The sequence below is a fragment of the Triticum urartu genome, chromosome 2A (assembly GCF_056163025.1).
Source record: "Triticum urartu cultivar PI428250 chromosome 2A, HENAU_Tu73, whole genome shotgun sequence".
Classification (NCBI taxonomy): domain Eukaryota; kingdom Viridiplantae; phylum Streptophyta; class Magnoliopsida; order Poales; family Poaceae; genus Triticum; species Triticum urartu.
This window is the reverse complement of record NC_141874.1, coordinates 743,499,107-743,517,360: the sequence shown is the minus strand read 5'-3', so window position 1 is coordinate 743,517,360 and position 18,254 is coordinate 743,499,107. Positions and strand designations below refer to the sequence as shown.

The window sequence follows — 18,254 nt, the reverse complement described above, 5'->3', positions numbered from 1 at the left end:
TGAGAAGGATCTCTCTCGGACCGTATCTGCGGATTCCGGCGGCGGAGTAGGTTGTCCCCTCGTCATCATCATCGAAACCAAGATCGATCGATGGGTGGATCGGTTGCTCCGATGAAGCCGACGAACGAAATCGAGCACGACACAAACAATTTGTATATATAGGCACGTACGCGGAGATGCGCGGCTTGGACGACACGGCAGGGCGACCGACCTAGCTTGTTAATGACTAGGAAAATCTTGATCATTCGATTTCAATTCGAGTCCGACTAGGAATAGAAACCCAGACTGCATTTTGGTGCCGAGCTGGTGTCGGACTCGGAGGAAGTCGCGTTTCGGCCGCTCTATATAATCTCAACGGGACTCGATTCCTCTCCTTAATTCTGTATTCTCTACGCACGCTCAAACACCTAGCTTCTCCTCCGCCTGCATACGGGAGACGAGGAGCAGCCAGCGAGGAGAGCCAGCCGGCCGGCGACATGGCGACCCTGGAGTACGTCCAGATCGTCGGCGTGCCGTCGCCGCTCCCGGTGGCCTGGCTGGAGGGGGGCGTCCTGGCCGAGTACCTGCAGTTCCTCGAGGAGGCGGAGGAGGCCGCGCCCCTTCCCGGCGTCAAGTGGCTGGAGGGGGACGTCCTGGCCAACTTTCTCGAGTTTCTCGGAGAGGACGAGCCGGTCGTGCACTACGGTAGCAGCAACAGCAGCAGCGGAAGCAACGGCGGCGACTTCATGGAGGAGGAGGACGACGACGAGGAGATGGCGTTTCTGCTGCGGCACATCACGAGCCTCCCGGCGGTCATGGCGCGCACGACGGCGGCGGCCACCTCGGTGGAAGATTAACAGGGACGGCCTGGTTCTGATCAAGATATATGCTAGCCTATTCGGGGTTGCTTCTTTGTATGACGAAAGAGTTGCAATGGAAGCTATGGTCAGATTATAAGCGAACTAAATCTCTACTCTATTTTTGAAGGTCGAGCTTCTAATTTTAAAGCTCATTCGTTAGCCAAGTACTCTCAATCTTTAGATCTAATTTCAAAGCTCATTCGTTAGCCAAGTACTCTCAATCTTTAGATCGGGGCTGCCATGTTTGGCTCGGACAACCCTACGATTCTTTTTGTATTTCAAACTGTGATCTTTGAGCAATAAAGACTTGGCTTCCCTCAAAAAGAAAAAGAAAAACTATTCAGGATTGCTTCTTTGTATGACGACAAATTCGGGACTACCACGGTGGGATATGAAGAGCTATATGCTGCGTCACAACTATACATTATCAGTTTTGAGATAGAATAGGAAATAATAATATAATTAATTTGTCACATTTCACAGCTTAAAAATGGTTTGTACGGTACACGTGGTATCTAGATGAAAATTAAGTGTTACAATCCCATCCAACAATTTCCAGGACATCATCTGGGCCAGAGCATAGCCAGACAGCTGTTCGGCCATGCAACCTACCAAAATTGCAATGGAATGACTAGCCCTATTTCTGCTCCGAATACGAGTAATGCAAGAATCGCATCCCCAAACTGATATTGATCTCTCTGATAATAAAAGCATACTTTGACTTGTTCTCCTCTCTACTTTTGATCATAGCAACGGCCTCCTTGCAATGAGAAGAATTGCTCGAGTGTGGACTCTGGAGTATTTATCCTGTATAGATCCCTATCGAATGGAACTCCACTCTTCCATTCCCACTTTACAAAAGGAATTCACATGGATATACCATCTCCTTGGCAATATCTGGAAATTAACAGAAACAAGACAAAGATGACTCTCTGGTCTGTCTGGCTAGAGGCGGACTAGTGAGTTTGCAGAATCTGTCAGGCTGTCACTCTTTGCTTTGTTCCATGATAATTTCTTGCCTTCCTCGTGGCTATCAGTGGGTGGAAGCTGTGTGATCGGCAACATCTTCAACACGTTCGGACCAAAGCTACAACCGGAGTAAACTAAAAATACATGTGAGTGAGTGTTGGTTAAACCCATGTCTTTATAAACCTGATGACCATGTATGCCGGGAGTTTGAGTGCCATTTCCTCTGAAGAGAAATAGTCAGTTCTATCTACCACATAGAATAAAGTTATCAGCACAACTTTAGAAGGTTTCTAGCACATTCATACAATAATTGGACGCTTAGTACAGCTCATTTTTGTGCACCAAGTAATGTACTACAACTCATTTTATGCATCATATTAGACGGCAGTGAAAGAGACGCATGGCTGATCCTGGCATATCTCAAACTCATGCAAAGTTTAATAAAGAAAGGCTTCTCACACAAGTATATAAGCACTTAATATCTTTATTTCAATCGCAAAGGAATCATTCAACGGTCACTCAAATAGGTGGCGTCCAGATTTTTAGAAATATAATGAAAAACTACTAGCTGCTGACAATAACATATGACAAACATTTAGTGAAAAACACATGCTTGACTCCCAAGACAACAAAGGCAGAATCATGCTTATCATCTGCAGACGAATAAGTCCCAACATTTCCTATTCAATGCATATAGTAACATGACCATTCATCATTTCTTGTGAGACAGATCTCAAATATTTTAACAATAATATCAGTTTTGAAAAGCTTTTTCCATTTGATGCTTCAGTCACACACACAAGAAACAATCTAATGAGCAATTGAGATATTAAAAAAATATTATATATCTCTAAAATATTAAAAATCTCAATATTTGAAGCAATCTTAACTGAGACTCGAAATCATTTAGCTCAAGATCGAATAACCCAATATGAAATTTCAGCAACTTTAGTGCAGCATTTCAATAGTTCAGTAAATATGATCGGTAGTTAAAATTACTTATTTAGTATAGTAAGTTCCCCAAATCTACTTTCAATGAAGCATTTACAATAACCAGAGTTGAGGATTAGCACATCATTATTATCTTCTTGCTTATCAGGATTATCTCAGCCTCTACCTCATCTGTTCTATTAGCACATCAGGATTATCTTCTTGCTTATCCCCATCGCATTTAGTATTCAAAGTTGGGAAACTGGCAAAAGGTACGTCACTATGCAGAGAATACATTGGTATGCCAATGACTGTATGGACACAAACAGCTGGACAGAACTTCAGAAATGCTCAAAGTTATTTATGTAGAGAGACAAGTAGTCTAAGAATGATTACCTTCTGTCCCATCACTAGGCTAAATTCCATTAGCAAATATATGTAGACTGTGGTAGTGCCAATTAATATTGCTCATCTTTATGTGATTCTTGTCAGGTCATACAGTGCAGCCATCGACAACTACGGTCTTCTAAAAGTCATTGCACTCCTCATCGCATTCCTTCACTATTACAGTGACAATACTTATCAGATTTGGTGAACATGCAATATTATAGTGCTATATATACAATTCATTCCTAGTGGAAGACTTCGTACCACCATATAAGTGCACCATCTGTTACATTGCCGGTCAATTTAAACTTATCGCAGCAGAGCTAACCATTCCCCACAAGAAAAGCTTGTAGCTTGTTGCCACTCTGTACCCAGCTATAGGCTGGATTTTTCTGTACCTTCCTGGATTTCATTAATTTCCTGATCTTGTTTGCTTCATTCCACCTACCAGCCTCAGCGTACATGTTTATCAGCAGTGTATAGTAACCCGAATGCTCTGGCTTCAACTCAAACAAATGTTCCGCTGCATATTGCGCTACTTCAATGTTTCCATGTATTCGGCAAGCCCCAAGCAGTGCTCCCCACACATCGGAATTGGCATGAAAAGGCATGTCTTGGATTAGTTCAACAGATTCAGTCAGTTGTCCAGTACGCCCAAGAAGATCAACCATGCAAGCATAATGCATTTGTTGTGGCTCTAAATTTTGGGCACGCATTTGACTGAAGTACTCTTTTCCTTTCTCAACAAGCCCACCGTGGCTGCATGCCGACAGCACTGCGATGTAAGACACATGATCATAGTCAACACCATCATCCTTCATCAGATCAAACAAATGGAAAGCAACATCAATTTGGCCGTGCATTCCGTATCCCATGATCATGGTATTCCATGAAGCAACATCCTTCTCTGTAATCCTATTGAAGATCTTTGTTGCAGTGTCAAGCATTCCACCTTTAGTATACAAACCTAGCAGTGAATTAGCCAGAAAGGGATGATTACTTTGTAATCTCCTTACTAAAACACCATGAATTTCTTTCCCTTGTTTAAATGCACATAAATTGGTACATGCAGTCAAGGCACCCATGAAAGAAATAGCATCATACTCAATTCCCGCAGACCTTATCTCCTTAAATAGATTAAGAGATTCAAAACTCCATGGACTCTGAGAATAACCCAGAAGCAAAGCGTTGTATGACACATCATCCTTCTCTGACAAGTCAAAAATATTTTGCGCCAAACTCAGCTGCCCGCACTTCGCGTACATATCAATCAAAGCATTCGATATGAATAAGTCAAATACTAATCCTGTACGGATCGACCATGCATGGATCTGTTTCCCTATCTTTAGAGAGGACATCCTTGAACAAGCTGGAAGTACATTCACCAGGGTTATTGAATTTGGCCGTTCCCCATCCTTTTGCATCTTGATAACAAGACGGAATGCCTCAGTCTCAGCTCCATTTTGCACAAGATTAGCGATCATTGCATTCCATGACACCACATTGGGTACCTCAATCTTTTCAAAGACAGTGCAGGCTTTCTCCAGAGAACCGAGTTTGGCATACATATCCACAAGTGAATTGGCAACGAAAATATCTGAGTCCATTGCTCTCTTTATACTATACCCATGTACCTCCCTGCCCAGATCAAAATAACCAAGCTCAACCAAAGCAGGTAGCAAACTTGATAACGTGATAGACCCTGGCATGACTCCGCGCTCTGACATTTCCCTAAACATGGCCAGCACATCTCCATAAAGCCCTGAATTAAGAAAACAACCTATGGCAGAATTCCAAGAAACCTCATTTCTCTCTGGCATTACTTCAAACACCTGCATCGATGCCTCCACTTGACAAAACTTCCCGTACATATCAACCAGTGCATTTCCAAGATTGACCACGGAGTCCAGCCCGGCTTTCAGCGCGAGTCCATGTAGAGCCAACCCAAAGCCCTGCTCCTGCTCCACGCCACAAGCAGGCACGACCGAGACCAAGCTCGCCACACTCACAGGGACCCCGCTCCCCATCATACTGACCAACGCCCGCCTCGCATCATCGAACATCCTGTTGGCCAAGAACGCCGAGACGAGGGAGTTCCAGGAGACGACGTCCCGGGCGGGCATTTCATCGAACGCCCTGCGCGCATCACGGGCGGAGCCACAGGCGGCGTAGAAAGAGACGAGCGTGTTGCCCGCGAAGACATCGGCGAGGTGGCCGCTCCGGAGCGCGGCGGCGTGGAGCTCTAGGCCCTTGGCCGCGTGCGCGCCGGCGGCGGCCGCGGCGGCGTGGAGGGCGAAGGGGAAGGTGCGGTCGTCCGGGCTGACGGCGGAGCGGAGCATGAGGTTGTAGACGCGCAGGGCGTCGGCGGGGAGGGAGGCCGAGGAGAGCGCGCGGGAGAGCGAGTTCCAGAGGAAGGCCGAGCGGAGGCGGAGCGGGTGGTGGAGGAGGAGGCGGCCGGAGGAGGGCAGGTCGGCGACCGCGGCGTAGGAGAGGATGAGCGCGCCCGCGAGGGGCAGGGACGCGGCGAGCGCGCCGGATGTCAGGGCGGCGGCGTGGGCGCGGCGGAGGAGGTTGCCGGCGCCGCCGCATTGGTGGAGGTGGAGGACGTGCGCGTGCAGGGACGCCGCTGTGGAGCGCTCGGCGGGAGCGCGCTGCTGCATAGCATACGGGAGTGGGGATTCGCTCCCCTGTTCCGGGGATTCAAATAAGAAATGGACCATTTTTGTGATTTATCCAAGCCTACCAAAGTACTCCCTCCATATGGACCACTTTGATGATTTATTGATCGGAGGGAGTACAAGATGTTTTAAATATTTCAATATAGACTACTTAGTACATACGAACTGAAATAAGTGAACAAACACATTAAAAGGTGTATATATACATCCAATTCAGAAGAAAAAAAATAGAGCATCTAATATTTGTGAATGGAGGGATTTTTTTTTGATTAAGTGAATGGAGGGAATATTGGTGCCGTAGATATAGTACAGATTTGTAGAATAAAATGGCAGCAACACGTACCCTCTCGTTAGGGTTTATTGTACTCCGACAATGACTCACTCACCGACAGGAGTTTCTACCGGCAATCTCTACCGTCTCTCCATTCCCGCTCTTATGTTAAACAAGGGGGGAGGGGGGGGGACGGGCATGTCTTCCCGGCCTTGGTATTGGTATGAAGTCGGTCGATTCTCATGGGGATCTTCTCGAAAAATACGACGAGCTTGCCCATATGGTGCTTGGGGCTGAAAAGGTAAAGAGTATTGATGGCTCATTCTCAGAGAAAGATGATACATCAGGGGCTGGCATGGTCCTACGTATAGGGGAGTGATCATCTACTCGTCCCGCCGCGAACTGAGACAATGTGCATCTCCATTGGAGTCTGAACTAGCTACATACGAGTGGCGAGAACCTCTTTATTTCTCAGATGCATTGCTTGGGTGACTGGAAGAAGGACAAGTTATACTATATTGAGTACACTACCCTAAAAAATACAAATATATTGCTTTCTAAAACATGATTACCTTCCCTAAAAAACACAATGACCTTTTTCTTGAACTCGTACCAAACAAATGAAACTAATAAACTGCGAGGAAATTTAAATACACGATGACCCATATTCTTATTTATCTTTTATGGGAAGGCCAATTTTCTTGGCGATTCCCAGTTGACGCTTGCAGGCGTCAACTAGTTTGCGCAAATGCATGCAAGCGTTCGCTCTTGGGTCGTGGACCAATTTGGCATTTGTTAGCGTCCCATCGGATTTACTGATTTTATTTTGTGATTGTTTTCATTGCTTGTACGACTTTTTGGTTTTTTTATTTTGTTTATTTCCTTTTCTGTTTTCTATTTTGTTTTATACATGCATCGTGAAATTTTTTGTAATACACGATGAATTTATTTAATATGCACTGAACTATTTTTAATATATCTTAAACGTTTTCTAATACATGGTGAGCTTTTTTTTACTATAAGATTAACTTTCTTGATATACAATGAACATTTATTTAATATATACACTGAACATTGTTTTAATGATGATGAAATTTTTAAATATACAATGAACTTTTCTAATGATCGGTGAACTTTTCTTACTACGTGTTGAACATTTCTAAAACATTAAAAAAAACTAAAAGCATTTAATACTGGACTACAAAAACGTCTTATATTTAAGACGGAGGTAGTATATATTACTCCAGCTCCGTAAAAAAGTATCCAACAGCCGGTTTTTCGAAACAAACAAATTAAAAATAAAATAAAAAAACTGCTCAAGTGAGCATGCCAGCTGAATTAAAAATCAAACAAAGCGAGAGAAAAAAAATAGGAATGCTGCACAAGTGAGCTTGCTACAGTGGGCCGGCCCATTTGGTCCACGAGCCACGCAAATGAAGGCGCGCGCGCGGTCAAACCAGCGACGGGTGGATCGAGTCACTCCACAGCTCTCCCGCGGCGACGCAACTCCGTCCCCGCGCGCATGCGCCACGTAGCCGACGCCTCCGCCATTCTCGACCTCCCTCGGCGCTCACAACCGCCTCCTGCTCGGCTCGCCACTCCACTCCCTCCCTATTAATTCGCTCCCACACCATCGCCGATCGATCGGACGCGGTCAGTCACTAACCCCCAAGTTTCGCCCTCGGATCGATCAGGCCGGAGGAAACCAAGACGCGCACCGCCACCGCGTTGTTGTCGTCCGGCTAGCCGGGCCATGGCGAACAGCCTCCTCCCCGTCGTGGCGCTCCTCGCGCTGCTCTTCGGCGCGTCGCGCGCCGCCGACTTCGAGGTCGGCGGGGACGCCGGGTGGGTCGTGCCGGCGGCCGGCGACTCCGGCGCGTACAACGACTGGGCGTCCAAGAACCGCTTCCTCGTCGGCGACAGCGTCCGTAAGGCCCGCTCGTTTGATCCGCCCGATCGTACGCCTTTGTTGACACTTGATATGTGAATAATATGTGATGCGTGTGATGGATTGATGGTAGATTTCAAGTACAAGGCGGACTCGGTGATGGAGGTGACGCAGGAGGAGTACGACAAGTGCGGGTCGACGCACCCCATCTTCTTCTCCAACAACGGCGACACCGAGGTGCGCCTGGACCGCCCGGGCCCCTTCTACTTCATCAGCGGCGTCACGGGCCACTGCGAGCGCGGCCAGAAGATGGTCGTCAAGGTCATCGGCCAGAACGAGCCCCCGCCGGCGCCGCCCGCGCCCCCAAGCGGCGCCGCGCCAGCCGGCATCGGATCCGCCGGTGCCGTGGCGGCCCTTTTGCCTGCTCTCATTGTGCTCGGTGTCTGATCCCGGACATCTATACAATGTTTTTTGCACCTTCATTAGATAATCTGAGCACCCCTCAAAGAGAAAAAAGATAATCTGAGCGTGCTTATGTAGCCCATTCTTTTTCGTTGTGGTATTTAAGATGTTATAATTAACTTGTTGATCGGCTTTCCACCATTCCATGTTCCCCTAAACGTTCTCCTTCCATAATGCAGCCGTATATATATCTGCTCTTTCTCGAGGGGAGGCAAACTTTGCTCTAACTTCTATAATACTCCCTCCGTTCACTTTTGTAAGTCATTTCAGACAACTCAAAGTAGACTGTTTTATACATTATCTGAAATGTCTTTAAGGTCTTATAAAAGCGAACAGAGGGAGTACTATACATTCTTTATCCTAACATGGGAACGAATTAAATTCAGAAGACTCACCACGTGAAACTCTGCTTGCAGATTGAGTGTAGTGTACTGGGGTGGAACGATGTGTGCACTACTTTCTGCTGTATGGGTTGATTGCTAGTGCTTTTCTGCTTCAAGTCATTAAGCAAAACAAGCAGATCGATGTACATTCAATGCTCGCCAATCTAGCACGCGACCAGATCATGTGTGATTGATCATTAGTAGGGCCTCAACCTTTGTCTGGGATAGACCCCTTGCCGTAGCATGTGCTCGCTGTTTTAGATCAAACATCTCCACGCTTATATGAAAAGAAAAGAGTCAATTATATATAATATATACCACTGGTGCTAAAACTTGACGTAAGAAATCACTTTGCTGATTTCGAATCGATCTGCCTACTTATCTAAGTTTGTTGTCTGCAAACTGCTCCCTGTGCTGATTTTGTCTGGAAGCACACGGCACCACTTCAGTGCCACTTCTTCTCTTGGTTAGTGATGAGGAATCATTGTTGTGGACCTCTAACAAAATTGGTTTATGGGAAACACCTTGAAGTTTGGCTACATACTTGTAGAGAAACATCAAGGTGATCGTTGCCCTTGGTTTATGGGAGATGTGGAAACACCGTAATGCGGCTGTCTTCAATGGGGCTACCCCTTCACTGTAATCCGTCCTAAGGTGCATCATGCAGGAAGAAAACACTTGGAGGGCAGGGCCGAATCCATAAGGCGATCGTGCTTGGTTTACGGGAGATGTGGAAACACCGTAATGCGGTTGTCTTCAGTGAGGCTACCCCTTCGTTGTAATCCGTCCTAAGGTGCATCATGCAGGAAGGAAACACTTGCAGGGCAAGGCCGAATCCACCATGAGGCATGGGTGTACAGATGTACACTCAATTATTTTTGCAAAAAAAAGAGTATATATGTACTCCCTCCGTTCCTAAATATAAGTCTCTGTAGAGATTCCACTATGTAGGAACGGAGGGAGTAAATACCATCCTAAAGGCCCAATAGGCTCAGTTCATGAGCAACCCACTAGCCCGACAGCAAGCTAGCAACCAGCAACCACTTTTGTCCACGGTCCACATGCACGCACGCACAAGAGGAGACAGAGGCTCACGCAACCGCCAGCCTCTTTCTTCTTCCCATGGATGAGGCGGCGGCGTGACCCTCTGCCGATGGCGAGCAATGCCCAGGCGAGGGAGCCACGGGCCGCTGGATTCCCCCATGGTTTCCGCGGAGGATACATGGAAGCCCCATAGTGTTGTGTCCGCCACCGCCAGTGGGGAGGAGACATGAATGGGATGCTGCGGCACAAAGGGTGGGAACAAGCATCGCGACGACGGCCACCGTGGTCGTCGACGACGGGGAGGGGAGCGTACCAGTGCAGGAATTGGCTCCAATAACCTTAATCTCTAAGCCTAAGGTGAATCTCCATCCAATTCTGAAACTGCAAGCATTGATTCGTTTATTCGACACATTCCTCAACTCAATGTGTAGCAGCTATTCTGGTTTTAGAGGGGTATAGTTGTAGACGACATTAAGGTGTGAGGATTTGCTTGATTTCATTAGCAGAAAAAAAACAAATGAATTGTCTTTGAATTGTAGGCAGTAGAGCAGTCGATGAATTATCTTTGAATTTTAAGCTATATATGACACTTGGTTAAGCTTGCACATCTTTATCCTATGGATCTCACAAGGGAAGATTTGATATATATATCTCTTATCAAATTACACACTTCGTTACTGATGTGGTTAGAGATGAGAGGTTTAGAAAGGTCAAGAACATATACCACCTTTTTATTACTATGCTATGGTTGTTAAGATAAACAATAGTACTTATAGCCTTGTTTATAAGCTTATGAAAATGGTTCTAGTCCTACTAGTAGCAGGTGAATGATGATAGTGTGTCATATCTCGCTCTCAAGATGACAGAGCGCATGGTCATGTTGTAGTTTTTTTTTCTCTATTTTGCAATTTTCGTAATCTTCTGAGATATAGTTGCTGCTGTGAATTTTGTATTTTGTATTTGCATTCCCGTGAACAAATTGGCTTCTCTATTAAGGTGCGATTTTTTTAACACCCAATGTTGAATTCCTGGATTTGCCGCTGTTGGAGGGCGGCTGGTCTACTTCAAGGAGGGCTCGATTCTTTCTTTAGTGCCTTTAACAGGTGGATGATGGGGCTCTGATTTAACAACAATTGCAACCCTAAGGTTGTAACTATGGTGGAGACCTGGAGGGTCTCTTCACGTTTTTCTTCTTTAGTATATGATATGCACATTCGTGCATATTTGAGAAAAAGTTTTGATAAGTTTGTTCTCATATTTATGTCACCGGGATTTTTGTGTAACTACGTGGGAAACAATCGCTGCAACTATCGCTCAATTGTAGCACCGATCTTAGTCGAAATTGAAGAGGTAGCTTCATCTTTTAACTCTTTTGTAGTTCAGTATTTATCTAGATCAGTGACGCCGTACCAGCCCATTTTTGTGTCAAGCGTGCTTGCACATCGAAAGCCAGCTAGAACGAGAACCTTCATTCCTGATCGCCAGTCTCATCACGGACTGCCCTAGAAATGCTTTTGTTGGATAAAGCTCTCAACGCATGACCCGCCATTTTGTTTTTCTTCTTTTTGAGGGAGCGGACCGGAGCTCTGTGGGCTGGGCAAGAGCTCCACGAAAATGTGGTTGCTCGAAGCGGAGTCCATCGTTTCTACTCCCTCCGTTCCTAAATATTTGTCTTTATGGATATTTCAACAAGTGACCACATACGGAGCAAAATGAGTGAATCTACACTCTAAAATATGTCTACATACATCCGTATGTGTAGTCAATTTGAAATGCCTAGAAAGACAAATATTTAGGAACGGAGGGAGTATTTGACAAAGACAGTGGCAAAAGCGGCATTTCCTATTTGGCACCACAGGCGCCAGTTAACGTGCATTTTGCTAACTGGCGCCTGTGGCGTCCGTAAATGGGCCGGCCCATCTAGGCACCGGTTGATGATTTTTTTTTGAAAATTCTGTGAACCTTTTTGAGACAGATGAACTTTTTTTAATATTGATGAACTCTTTCGAAATTTAATGAACATTTTTCTTGAAAATGGACGAATTTTTTTTTGATTTATGAACTTTTTTTCAGTTCCCTGAACTTTTTCTAAAAATACATGAACTTTTTTCAATTTCTATGAACTTTTGCTAAATTGGATGATTTTTTTTCAATTTTAATGGACTTTTTCCAAATTGATGAACTTTTTCAAAATTTATGAACCTTTCTTAAAGATATGAACATATTTTTTCAAATGGATGTACTTTTTTTCTTTAAATCTGTAAACCTTTCTTAATTTCATATTTTTAGTTTTGTAAAAAAACTTAAAAAAAACTTAGGGCAGCACGCTAGTGGGCCGGCCCATGCTAGCAGCGCTGCAGGCGCCGGATCGTTAACGGGCGCCTGCAGCGCTGTATAGGAGCTCCCGGCAAAAGCCTCTTGGGCATCCATTCTTGTCGAAACCATCCGGCGTTATTTCCAGGCCCAACCGAGCCCACCAATAACCCCGGTGCCCTGCCCACGACGGCGGCGAGCACCGCACCGCGGCACCCAAAAAATCCCGCCGTCACGCGCCCATTTCCTCCCCATTCCCGCCTCGCCACGCGCGCCCATTTCCTCCCCTCCTACCGACCACGGCCTGCAGAAACCCCAATCGGAGCTCGTCCCTCGGAATCCCCACCCCATGGCGCCGTCGCCGCCCACCGCCCCCAAGACCATCGCCGACTTCTTCGTCCGCCCCGCTAAGCGCCTCCGTTCCAGCGCAGCCAAACCCTCCGTCGTCGCCCCCGCCGCCTCCCTCTCCCCATCCTCCCCTTCCTCCCCCTCCGACCCCACCGCGCTCTCGCCGGAGCAGCGCCGCAGGGCCGACACCAACCTCGCGCTCGCCCGCGCGCGCCGCAACCTCCGCCTCGCCGAGTCCAAAGGTACCCCCTTTCTCCACGCCCCCCGCTCTCCGGACCCTAGCTAGCCAGGATTCTAACTGAACTGTCGGGGTTTCGCATCTAGCAGCCGGCGGCGGCGCGAAGCTGGAGGAGCTGCTGGTGGAGGAGACGTGGCTGGAGGCGCTGTCCGGTGAGCTGCGCAAGCCCTACGCGCTCGACCTCTGCCGCTTCGTCGCCCACGAGCGCCTGAACGGCAAGGTGCCCGTCTACCCGCCGCCCCACCTTGTCTTCCACGCGCTCCACACCACCCCCTTCCACAACGTCAAAGCCGTCATCATCGGCCAGGTACCCAAATACCAAGTCACTCAAGTCCACGAATCCTGCACTTGTTGTTCACCTGCTGCTTCATTCTGAAGAACTGTGGGACAGTTTCACTAATTTAACTTCATTCTGAGGATCATGTAGCGCTTATTCACATAAAGATTTTGCCATTGGGTCTGACTTTGGCCTAGAATTTCTTTTTGTTACAATGCTGCTTGGTGTATCGAGTGATGCCATCAAATTGAAAAATGGATAGAAAAAATTGGCAATGCCGTATGCAGAAATGGAAATTGTTGCTTCTGTTCTGCATATTCATATTATGCTGATTGAAGTCTACGAATCCTGTACTTGTTCACCTGCTGCTTCACTGTCAAGAAATATGCGACAGTTCCACTAATATAACTTCATTGTGAGGATCATATAGTTCACATAAAAATTTAGGCATTTGGTCTGACTTTGGCCTAGAGTTTCTTGTTGTTACAGTGCTGCCTGCTGTGTGGTGTAATCCCAGTAAATCGAAACATGGATGGATTAATTTGGCAATGCCGTATGCAGGATTGGAAATTGTTGCTCTGTTCTGCATATTCATATTATGCTAGATTAGAATAACTGTTTCGATGCCATTTTGATTTTGTGATCACATTGTTGTGCCTGGTACATTTGCCACATCGGTTTGTCACCAGAAAATATGCCTGTCGTATATATATATATCATGTCACCTTTTCATTCAGCTGTTAGTTGGTGATCCTATCTTTGCTTGCTGAACTTACCATATGGTCTTCATTTGTCTTTGAGTCTACTCTACATCTGTATCGTGCACTAAGTTTCTTATTTTAGCGTTTTAAGTGTACTTATCTACTTTTGCTTTAGCATCCCGTAATAGCTAATGGTGGCTGCCTAATGATTATAGTGCGCAAGATACCACAAGTTTTTTTTTTCTTGCAAAAGTTTAGATTCATTCGTAGCAATTGTTTTCGGTATCTCATGTTGAAGATTGTCTACTTTTCAGGATCCATACCATGGTCCTGGCCAGGCCATGGGATTGTCATTTTCAGTACCAGAGGGGATCAAAATCCCTTCCAGCTTACAAAACATATTTAAAGAGCTGCATAAGGATCTAGGGTGTACTATACCATCCCATGGGAATTTGGAAAGATGGGCTGTGCAGGTAAAATCTTTGATAAAACGCTATAGTAAATGATAGATGCACACCAACAACTGGTTTACGTTCTTAGCTTACCTTAATATTAATTCCCATTAAAATCATGTGCCTCCACTCTAGAAGTCCACAAATACAGTTTTTGTGTAAATATGGTTAATTGTCTCCCTCTTCTTTTATTCTAGTTTTGGCCAAATCCATCTCAACATGTCATTACAGTTATCAAATGAACTAAGTAATTTAACATTTTCCTACCATTTATCCCATATAGGATGCTGCAGAAGCAATTGGTTGCTTCACTATATTTAGCTCTAACAATTAAAATCTCTTAATGGGCAAGAAGGCGAGGATGATTCTGAAACTAGGTAGCTTCATGAGAATTAAGAAATATACTCCCTCCGTAAACTAATATAAGAGCGTTTAGATCACTATTTTAGTAATCTAAACACTCTTATATTAGTTTACAGAGGGAGTAGAAAACAATGCCTGCTACAGCCTATGGCCAAATTTGCTCAGATTAGTGCCGTTTCCTCATTTCCCAGCAGCACCCCATAAGTTCTCTTTTAACTTTCTTTCGGAATAGTGCTTACTAACTCGAGAAAAAACATGTATCTTGCAGGGTATTCTTATGCTGAATACCGTGCTAACAGGTAAGCCTGTTTTTCTCATCAGGATTGAACATCTGTTGTTCCTTAGCTCATATTCGTGCACACCAATTTAAATTACTTTATGCACTTGAATCTTGATACAGAAACTATGCTTTTTTTTTGTTCTATTTAGCTTTGCTTCGCTGTATTCTTGTGGTTGCAACTGTATTTTTCTTTTTTGCTGTATTTGATGTTATTAGCTTCCTCTAGCTTGGTGGGAATTTGTGGATCGTTTTCTATTTGGCATTGTAGACCTGGAGTTGGTTATCTGAGACAGCTGTTTGTATTATGGGTATGTACGGTAAAAATTATTTATTTATTTATTATTAAAGCTTCCCATGGCCTTAATGCTAACTAGGATTGTAGGACTTGTTATCCAGTGCCTCATTCACTGCTGCTAGTGTTGAAGTATGACCTTGATATTGTTGTATGCTCTAGTCATTGTTCTTTTCAACCTTTAATTTTAGCATTTGAATTTATCTCTTTTAGTGACACACTTGTATGTTGTGGTAAAATTGACCTGTTCGGGAGTTATACCTAGTCTTCAATTTTTTACTGAGCAGTGAGGGAACACCAAGCCAACTCACATGCCAAGAAAGGATGGGAGCAGTTCACTGATGCTGTCATTAAGACAGTATCACAAAAGAAATCAGGATTAGTCTTTATTCTCTGGGGAAACTCAGCTCAAGCGAAGATAAGGTAAGCATTTTCATCTGGAACTCTACAGACTGTAACAGTCATGCTGAAACAAGGCACAGACATTCAGAGTACATACTACTCCCTCTGTACCGAAATACACGTCGCTGGAGTAGCAGTAAGTCAGCTACTCCAGCGACATGTATTTCGGTACAGAGGGAGTATTTGTTATCTTTGGTCTTTAGGAAAGCAGAGACATTCAGAGTACATACTTGTTCGTTTTTGCAGATTGATTGATGAAACAAAACATCACATTCTAAAATCTGCTCATCCGTCAGGCCTGTCTGCAAACAGAGGTTTCTTTGGATGCAGGTTTGTTTTCCTTTTGGTTTTAGTAAATCTTGTTCAATGTCTTTTTCCTGGGTATATAAATAAAAGACACATCAAATCCTTCCATCAAAACTAAAAGTTGAAAAGGATGGAAAGATGGAGAGAAATGATAAAAGATTTCTCAGTTGCATGTCAGTATGTCACTTGGGTGATTCGGGTGGGCACAAGAATAAGAGGGCGATTACCATTGACAAGAAATATTGAATTGTTATATTTATCACCACTTGCACTTGTTTGAGGCTAAGCAGTACGAAAACCCACTTCACTAATGGCCTGTATCTCTATCTCTGTCACCGTACATGTTCTCTAGTAGTGGTATGAACAAACCTTTAACTCTACCTGCACCATTATCTAATGCCACTGTCCATGCATGCCGATGAACACTCGTCGCTTTCACATGTCAGTGTCCTGTCTTTAATTACCCAACCCGATATTACTTTCACCTTTAAACTCACTGCCGTTAATGGCTCTGCATAATACGGAACATCCATTATATCGTGGCTTCTCATGCCCTGGTGATGGGGCGGCTGATCCAAGCAAATCAAACGCTACTTTTCCCACTGTGGTTTTCCTTGAAGGCTCCTCTCGGCTGCTATTATCCGCATTATGACTTGTCCTGTTTGTGTCCTGTCTTAAACTTTCCCAACTCGATATTGCTTTCACCTTTTCACTCACTGCTGTCAGTGGCTCTGCATAATACGTGACAAACGATGAAGATTTTCCAGTTGCATGTCAGTATGTCACTAGGGGGATTTGGATGATACCATTGACAATATTGAACTGCTATATTCGTCACCACTTCTTTACTGGCTCCGTATCTTGGTCATTGCACATGCTCCAGTAGCGGGTTATAATGATTTATCCTGATTCCTATGAACACAACTTTAACTCTACCTGCACCATCATCAAATGCCACTGGCCGTCCACGCCGATGAATACCTGTCACTTTCGCCTGTCAGTGTCCTGTCTTAAACTCTCCTGACTCAATATCACTTTCACTTTCGCCTTTTCACTCACTGCTGTTAATGGCTCTGCATAATATCGTACATCGATTAGATCGCGCCATCTCGTGCCCTGTTCATGGGGCCGGCCGATCAAGCAAATCAAACACTACTTTTCCCCTGTGGTTACCTTTGAAGGATTGTCTGAACACTTGTAAATATCCATGTTATGACCTCTCCTGTTTGTATCTTGAACAGGCACTTTTCGCAGACGAATCAGATCCTGGAGAGGCTTGGGCTATCCACCATCGATTGGCAGCTCTGAGGAATCATCGGAAGACACCATGTGACATGTCTGCCCGACGGGCTGATAACCACCCTTATGATTTAGTGGAAGGTGCCTGTCGTCTTCGGTCCATTGTCTTCTGCCATCGTTTTGGAGGCAACTTGAACTCGGTGCTGCTGCTGGAAGTGCCGCTCTGCTTGCTGTTGCACGTCTAGTTTTGCTAGCCCTCCGGTCATACCCTATGAGGATCTACTAGTTATGTTATGTACTGTACTTATCGTGCCAAATGCTGGCTCCTGAAAATGGTTTGGCCCCTTCCAGATGCCGTGTATGTGCAACTGCTCTAGGTCGCCTCTGACGTACTATCATTGTATAACAATCAGCCTAATATTGTAGTGATGCACTTGTACGTTGCGGTTAAATTGACCTGTTTGCCTAATATTGTACTAGGGTCAATAGGTGATCTAAAAGTGCTCAAACATGTCTCTTCAGAACTGTAATGCTGCAATACAACAGACATTGTTTAGTGTTTAGATACAACTAGCTGACAAACCTATCCAGTATCACAATATTATTCAGTGCGAATTCATCAATAGTTTACAAAGGTTTGTGTTGCAACAAAAAAGGAAAATGTCCATAGGAAAAGGGATTTCAACTGTAGATATTTACCTCAAAGCAAAATTTAGCATGATCTATACCTAAATCATCATGCTTCTCAGGATCCAGCTGGAAATACTGCAGCAAATACCACCATTTTAATATAATTGCTCAGCACTACGCATAGGGAAAAGAATATAACTGTAGAAAAGGATTAGATTCTTGAGAGAACAAGTTAGTTTCAAATACAGAGTACAGAATAGACAATCAAAATCATCACCTGCAAAACACTTTGGGTAGCACAATCTGTACTGAGTGGCTTTAGGCAGATATCAGCCAGGGATGCTGTCGGTCCAGAACAATTGGCACGTAGATCATCAGTCTCTGCAATTAAAAAGAGACATTAGAATCACTAAGCAGTTGCAGTGCAAAATTTACATGACTGAATTCCATACCTTTTCCCGAATCTGAAATAGCAATTTGAAATTGTTATCATTAGAATCACTAACCAGTGGGAGCTTCAGGCTGGGCAGATGCGGAAGTGGCTAATACAAGTTGTAGTTTA

The 18,254-nt window shown here is 44.8% G+C and overlaps 4 protein-coding genes across 8 annotated transcripts; 3 read left to right on the top strand and 1 right to left on the bottom strand.

Annotated features, from left to right (window-relative positions):
* Positions 1-390: 390 nt before the first annotated feature.
* Positions 391-887, top strand: LOC147987559 (uncharacterized). The gene has a single exon (XM_087540373.1). It carries the CDS (start codon positions 477-479, stop codon positions 834-836), a length of 360 nt encoding a protein of 119 aa, XP_087396499.1. The 5' UTR covers positions 391-476; the 3' UTR covers positions 837-887.
* Positions 888-1,312: 425 nt separating this feature from the next.
* LOC147987558 (pentatricopeptide repeat-containing protein At1g18485-like) lies at positions 1,313-5,819 on the bottom strand. 4 transcript variants are annotated; one of them, XM_087545376.1, is made up of 2 exons: positions 3,135-5,819; positions 1,313-2,055 (listed from the first exon to the last, which is right to left on the bottom strand). In XM_087545376.1, the coding sequence occupies exon 1, from the start codon at positions 5,783-5,785 to the stop codon at positions 3,449-3,451; it is 2,337 nt and encodes a 778-aa protein (XP_087401502.1). In that variant the 5' UTR covers positions 5,786-5,819; the 3' UTR covers positions 1,313-2,055; positions 3,135-3,448. The 4 variants fall into 4 exon arrangements, with proteins under 4 accessions (XP_087401502.1, XP_087401504.1, XP_087401505.1 ...); XM_087545378.1 differs by having other exon boundaries at positions 1,313-2,051; XM_087545379.1 differs by having other exon boundaries at positions 1,313-2,031.
* Positions 5,820-7,483: 1,664 nt separating this feature from the next.
* On the top strand, positions 7,484-8,499 carry LOC147987557 (early nodulin-like protein 6). Its single transcript, XM_087545375.1, has 2 exons — positions 7,484-8,002; positions 8,096-8,499. Exons 1-2 carry the CDS (start codon positions 7,828-7,830, stop codon positions 8,407-8,409), a joined length of 489 nt encoding a protein of 162 aa, XP_087401501.1. The 5' UTR covers positions 7,484-7,827; the 3' UTR covers positions 8,410-8,499.
* A 3,868-nt stretch (positions 8,500-12,367) lies between these two features.
* Positions 12,368-17,644, top strand: UNG (uracil dna glycosylase). Of its 2 annotated transcripts, none has more exons than XM_087545373.1 (7): positions 12,368-12,754; positions 12,837-13,057; positions 14,043-14,201; positions 14,812-14,842; positions 15,403-15,538; positions 15,764-15,847; positions 17,065-17,644. In XM_087545373.1, exons 1-7 carry the CDS (start codon positions 12,514-12,516, stop codon positions 17,129-17,131), a joined length of 939 nt encoding a protein of 312 aa, XP_087401499.1. In that variant the 5' UTR covers positions 12,368-12,513; the 3' UTR covers positions 17,132-17,644. The 2 variants fall into 2 exon arrangements, with proteins under 2 accessions (XP_087401499.1, XP_087401500.1); XM_087545374.1 differs by having other exon boundaries at positions 12,369-12,754; positions 12,840-13,057.
* The last annotated feature ends 610 nt before the right edge of the window (positions 17,645-18,254 follow it).

What these genes read in the sequence shown, in the direction of transcription:
- LOC147987558 (XM_087545376.1), bottom strand. Translation starts at nt 5,785, where the DNA reads ATGCAGCAGCGCGCTCCCGCCGAGCGCTCCACAGCGGCGTCCCTGCAC.
- LOC147987557 (XM_087545375.1), top strand. Translation starts at nt 7,828, where the DNA reads ATGGCGAACAGCCTCCTCCCCGTCGTGGCGCTCCTCGCGCTGCTCTTC. An exon ending in CCTCGTCGGCGACAGCGTCC is followed by an intron (nt 8,003 to 8,095) that starts GTAAGGCCCGCT and finishes GATTGATGGTAG; the next exon opens with ATTTCAAGTACAAGGCGGAC.
- LOC147987559 (XM_087540373.1), top strand. Translation starts at nt 477, where the DNA reads ATGGCGACCCTGGAGTACGTCCAGATCGTCGGCGTGCCGTCGCCGCTC.
- UNG (XM_087545373.1), top strand. Translation starts at nt 12,514, where the DNA reads ATGGCGCCGTCGCCGCCCACCGCCCCCAAGACCATCGCCGACTTCTTC. An exon ending in TGGAAAGATGGGCTGTGCAG is followed by an intron (nt 14,202 to 14,811) that starts GTAAAATCTTTG and finishes TGTATCTTGCAG; the next exon opens with GGTATTCTTATGCTGAATAC. An exon ending in TCAGCTCAAGCGAAGATAAG is followed by an intron (nt 15,539 to 15,763) that starts GTAAGCATTTTC and finishes TCGTTTTTGCAG; the next exon opens with ATTGATTGATGAAACAAAAC.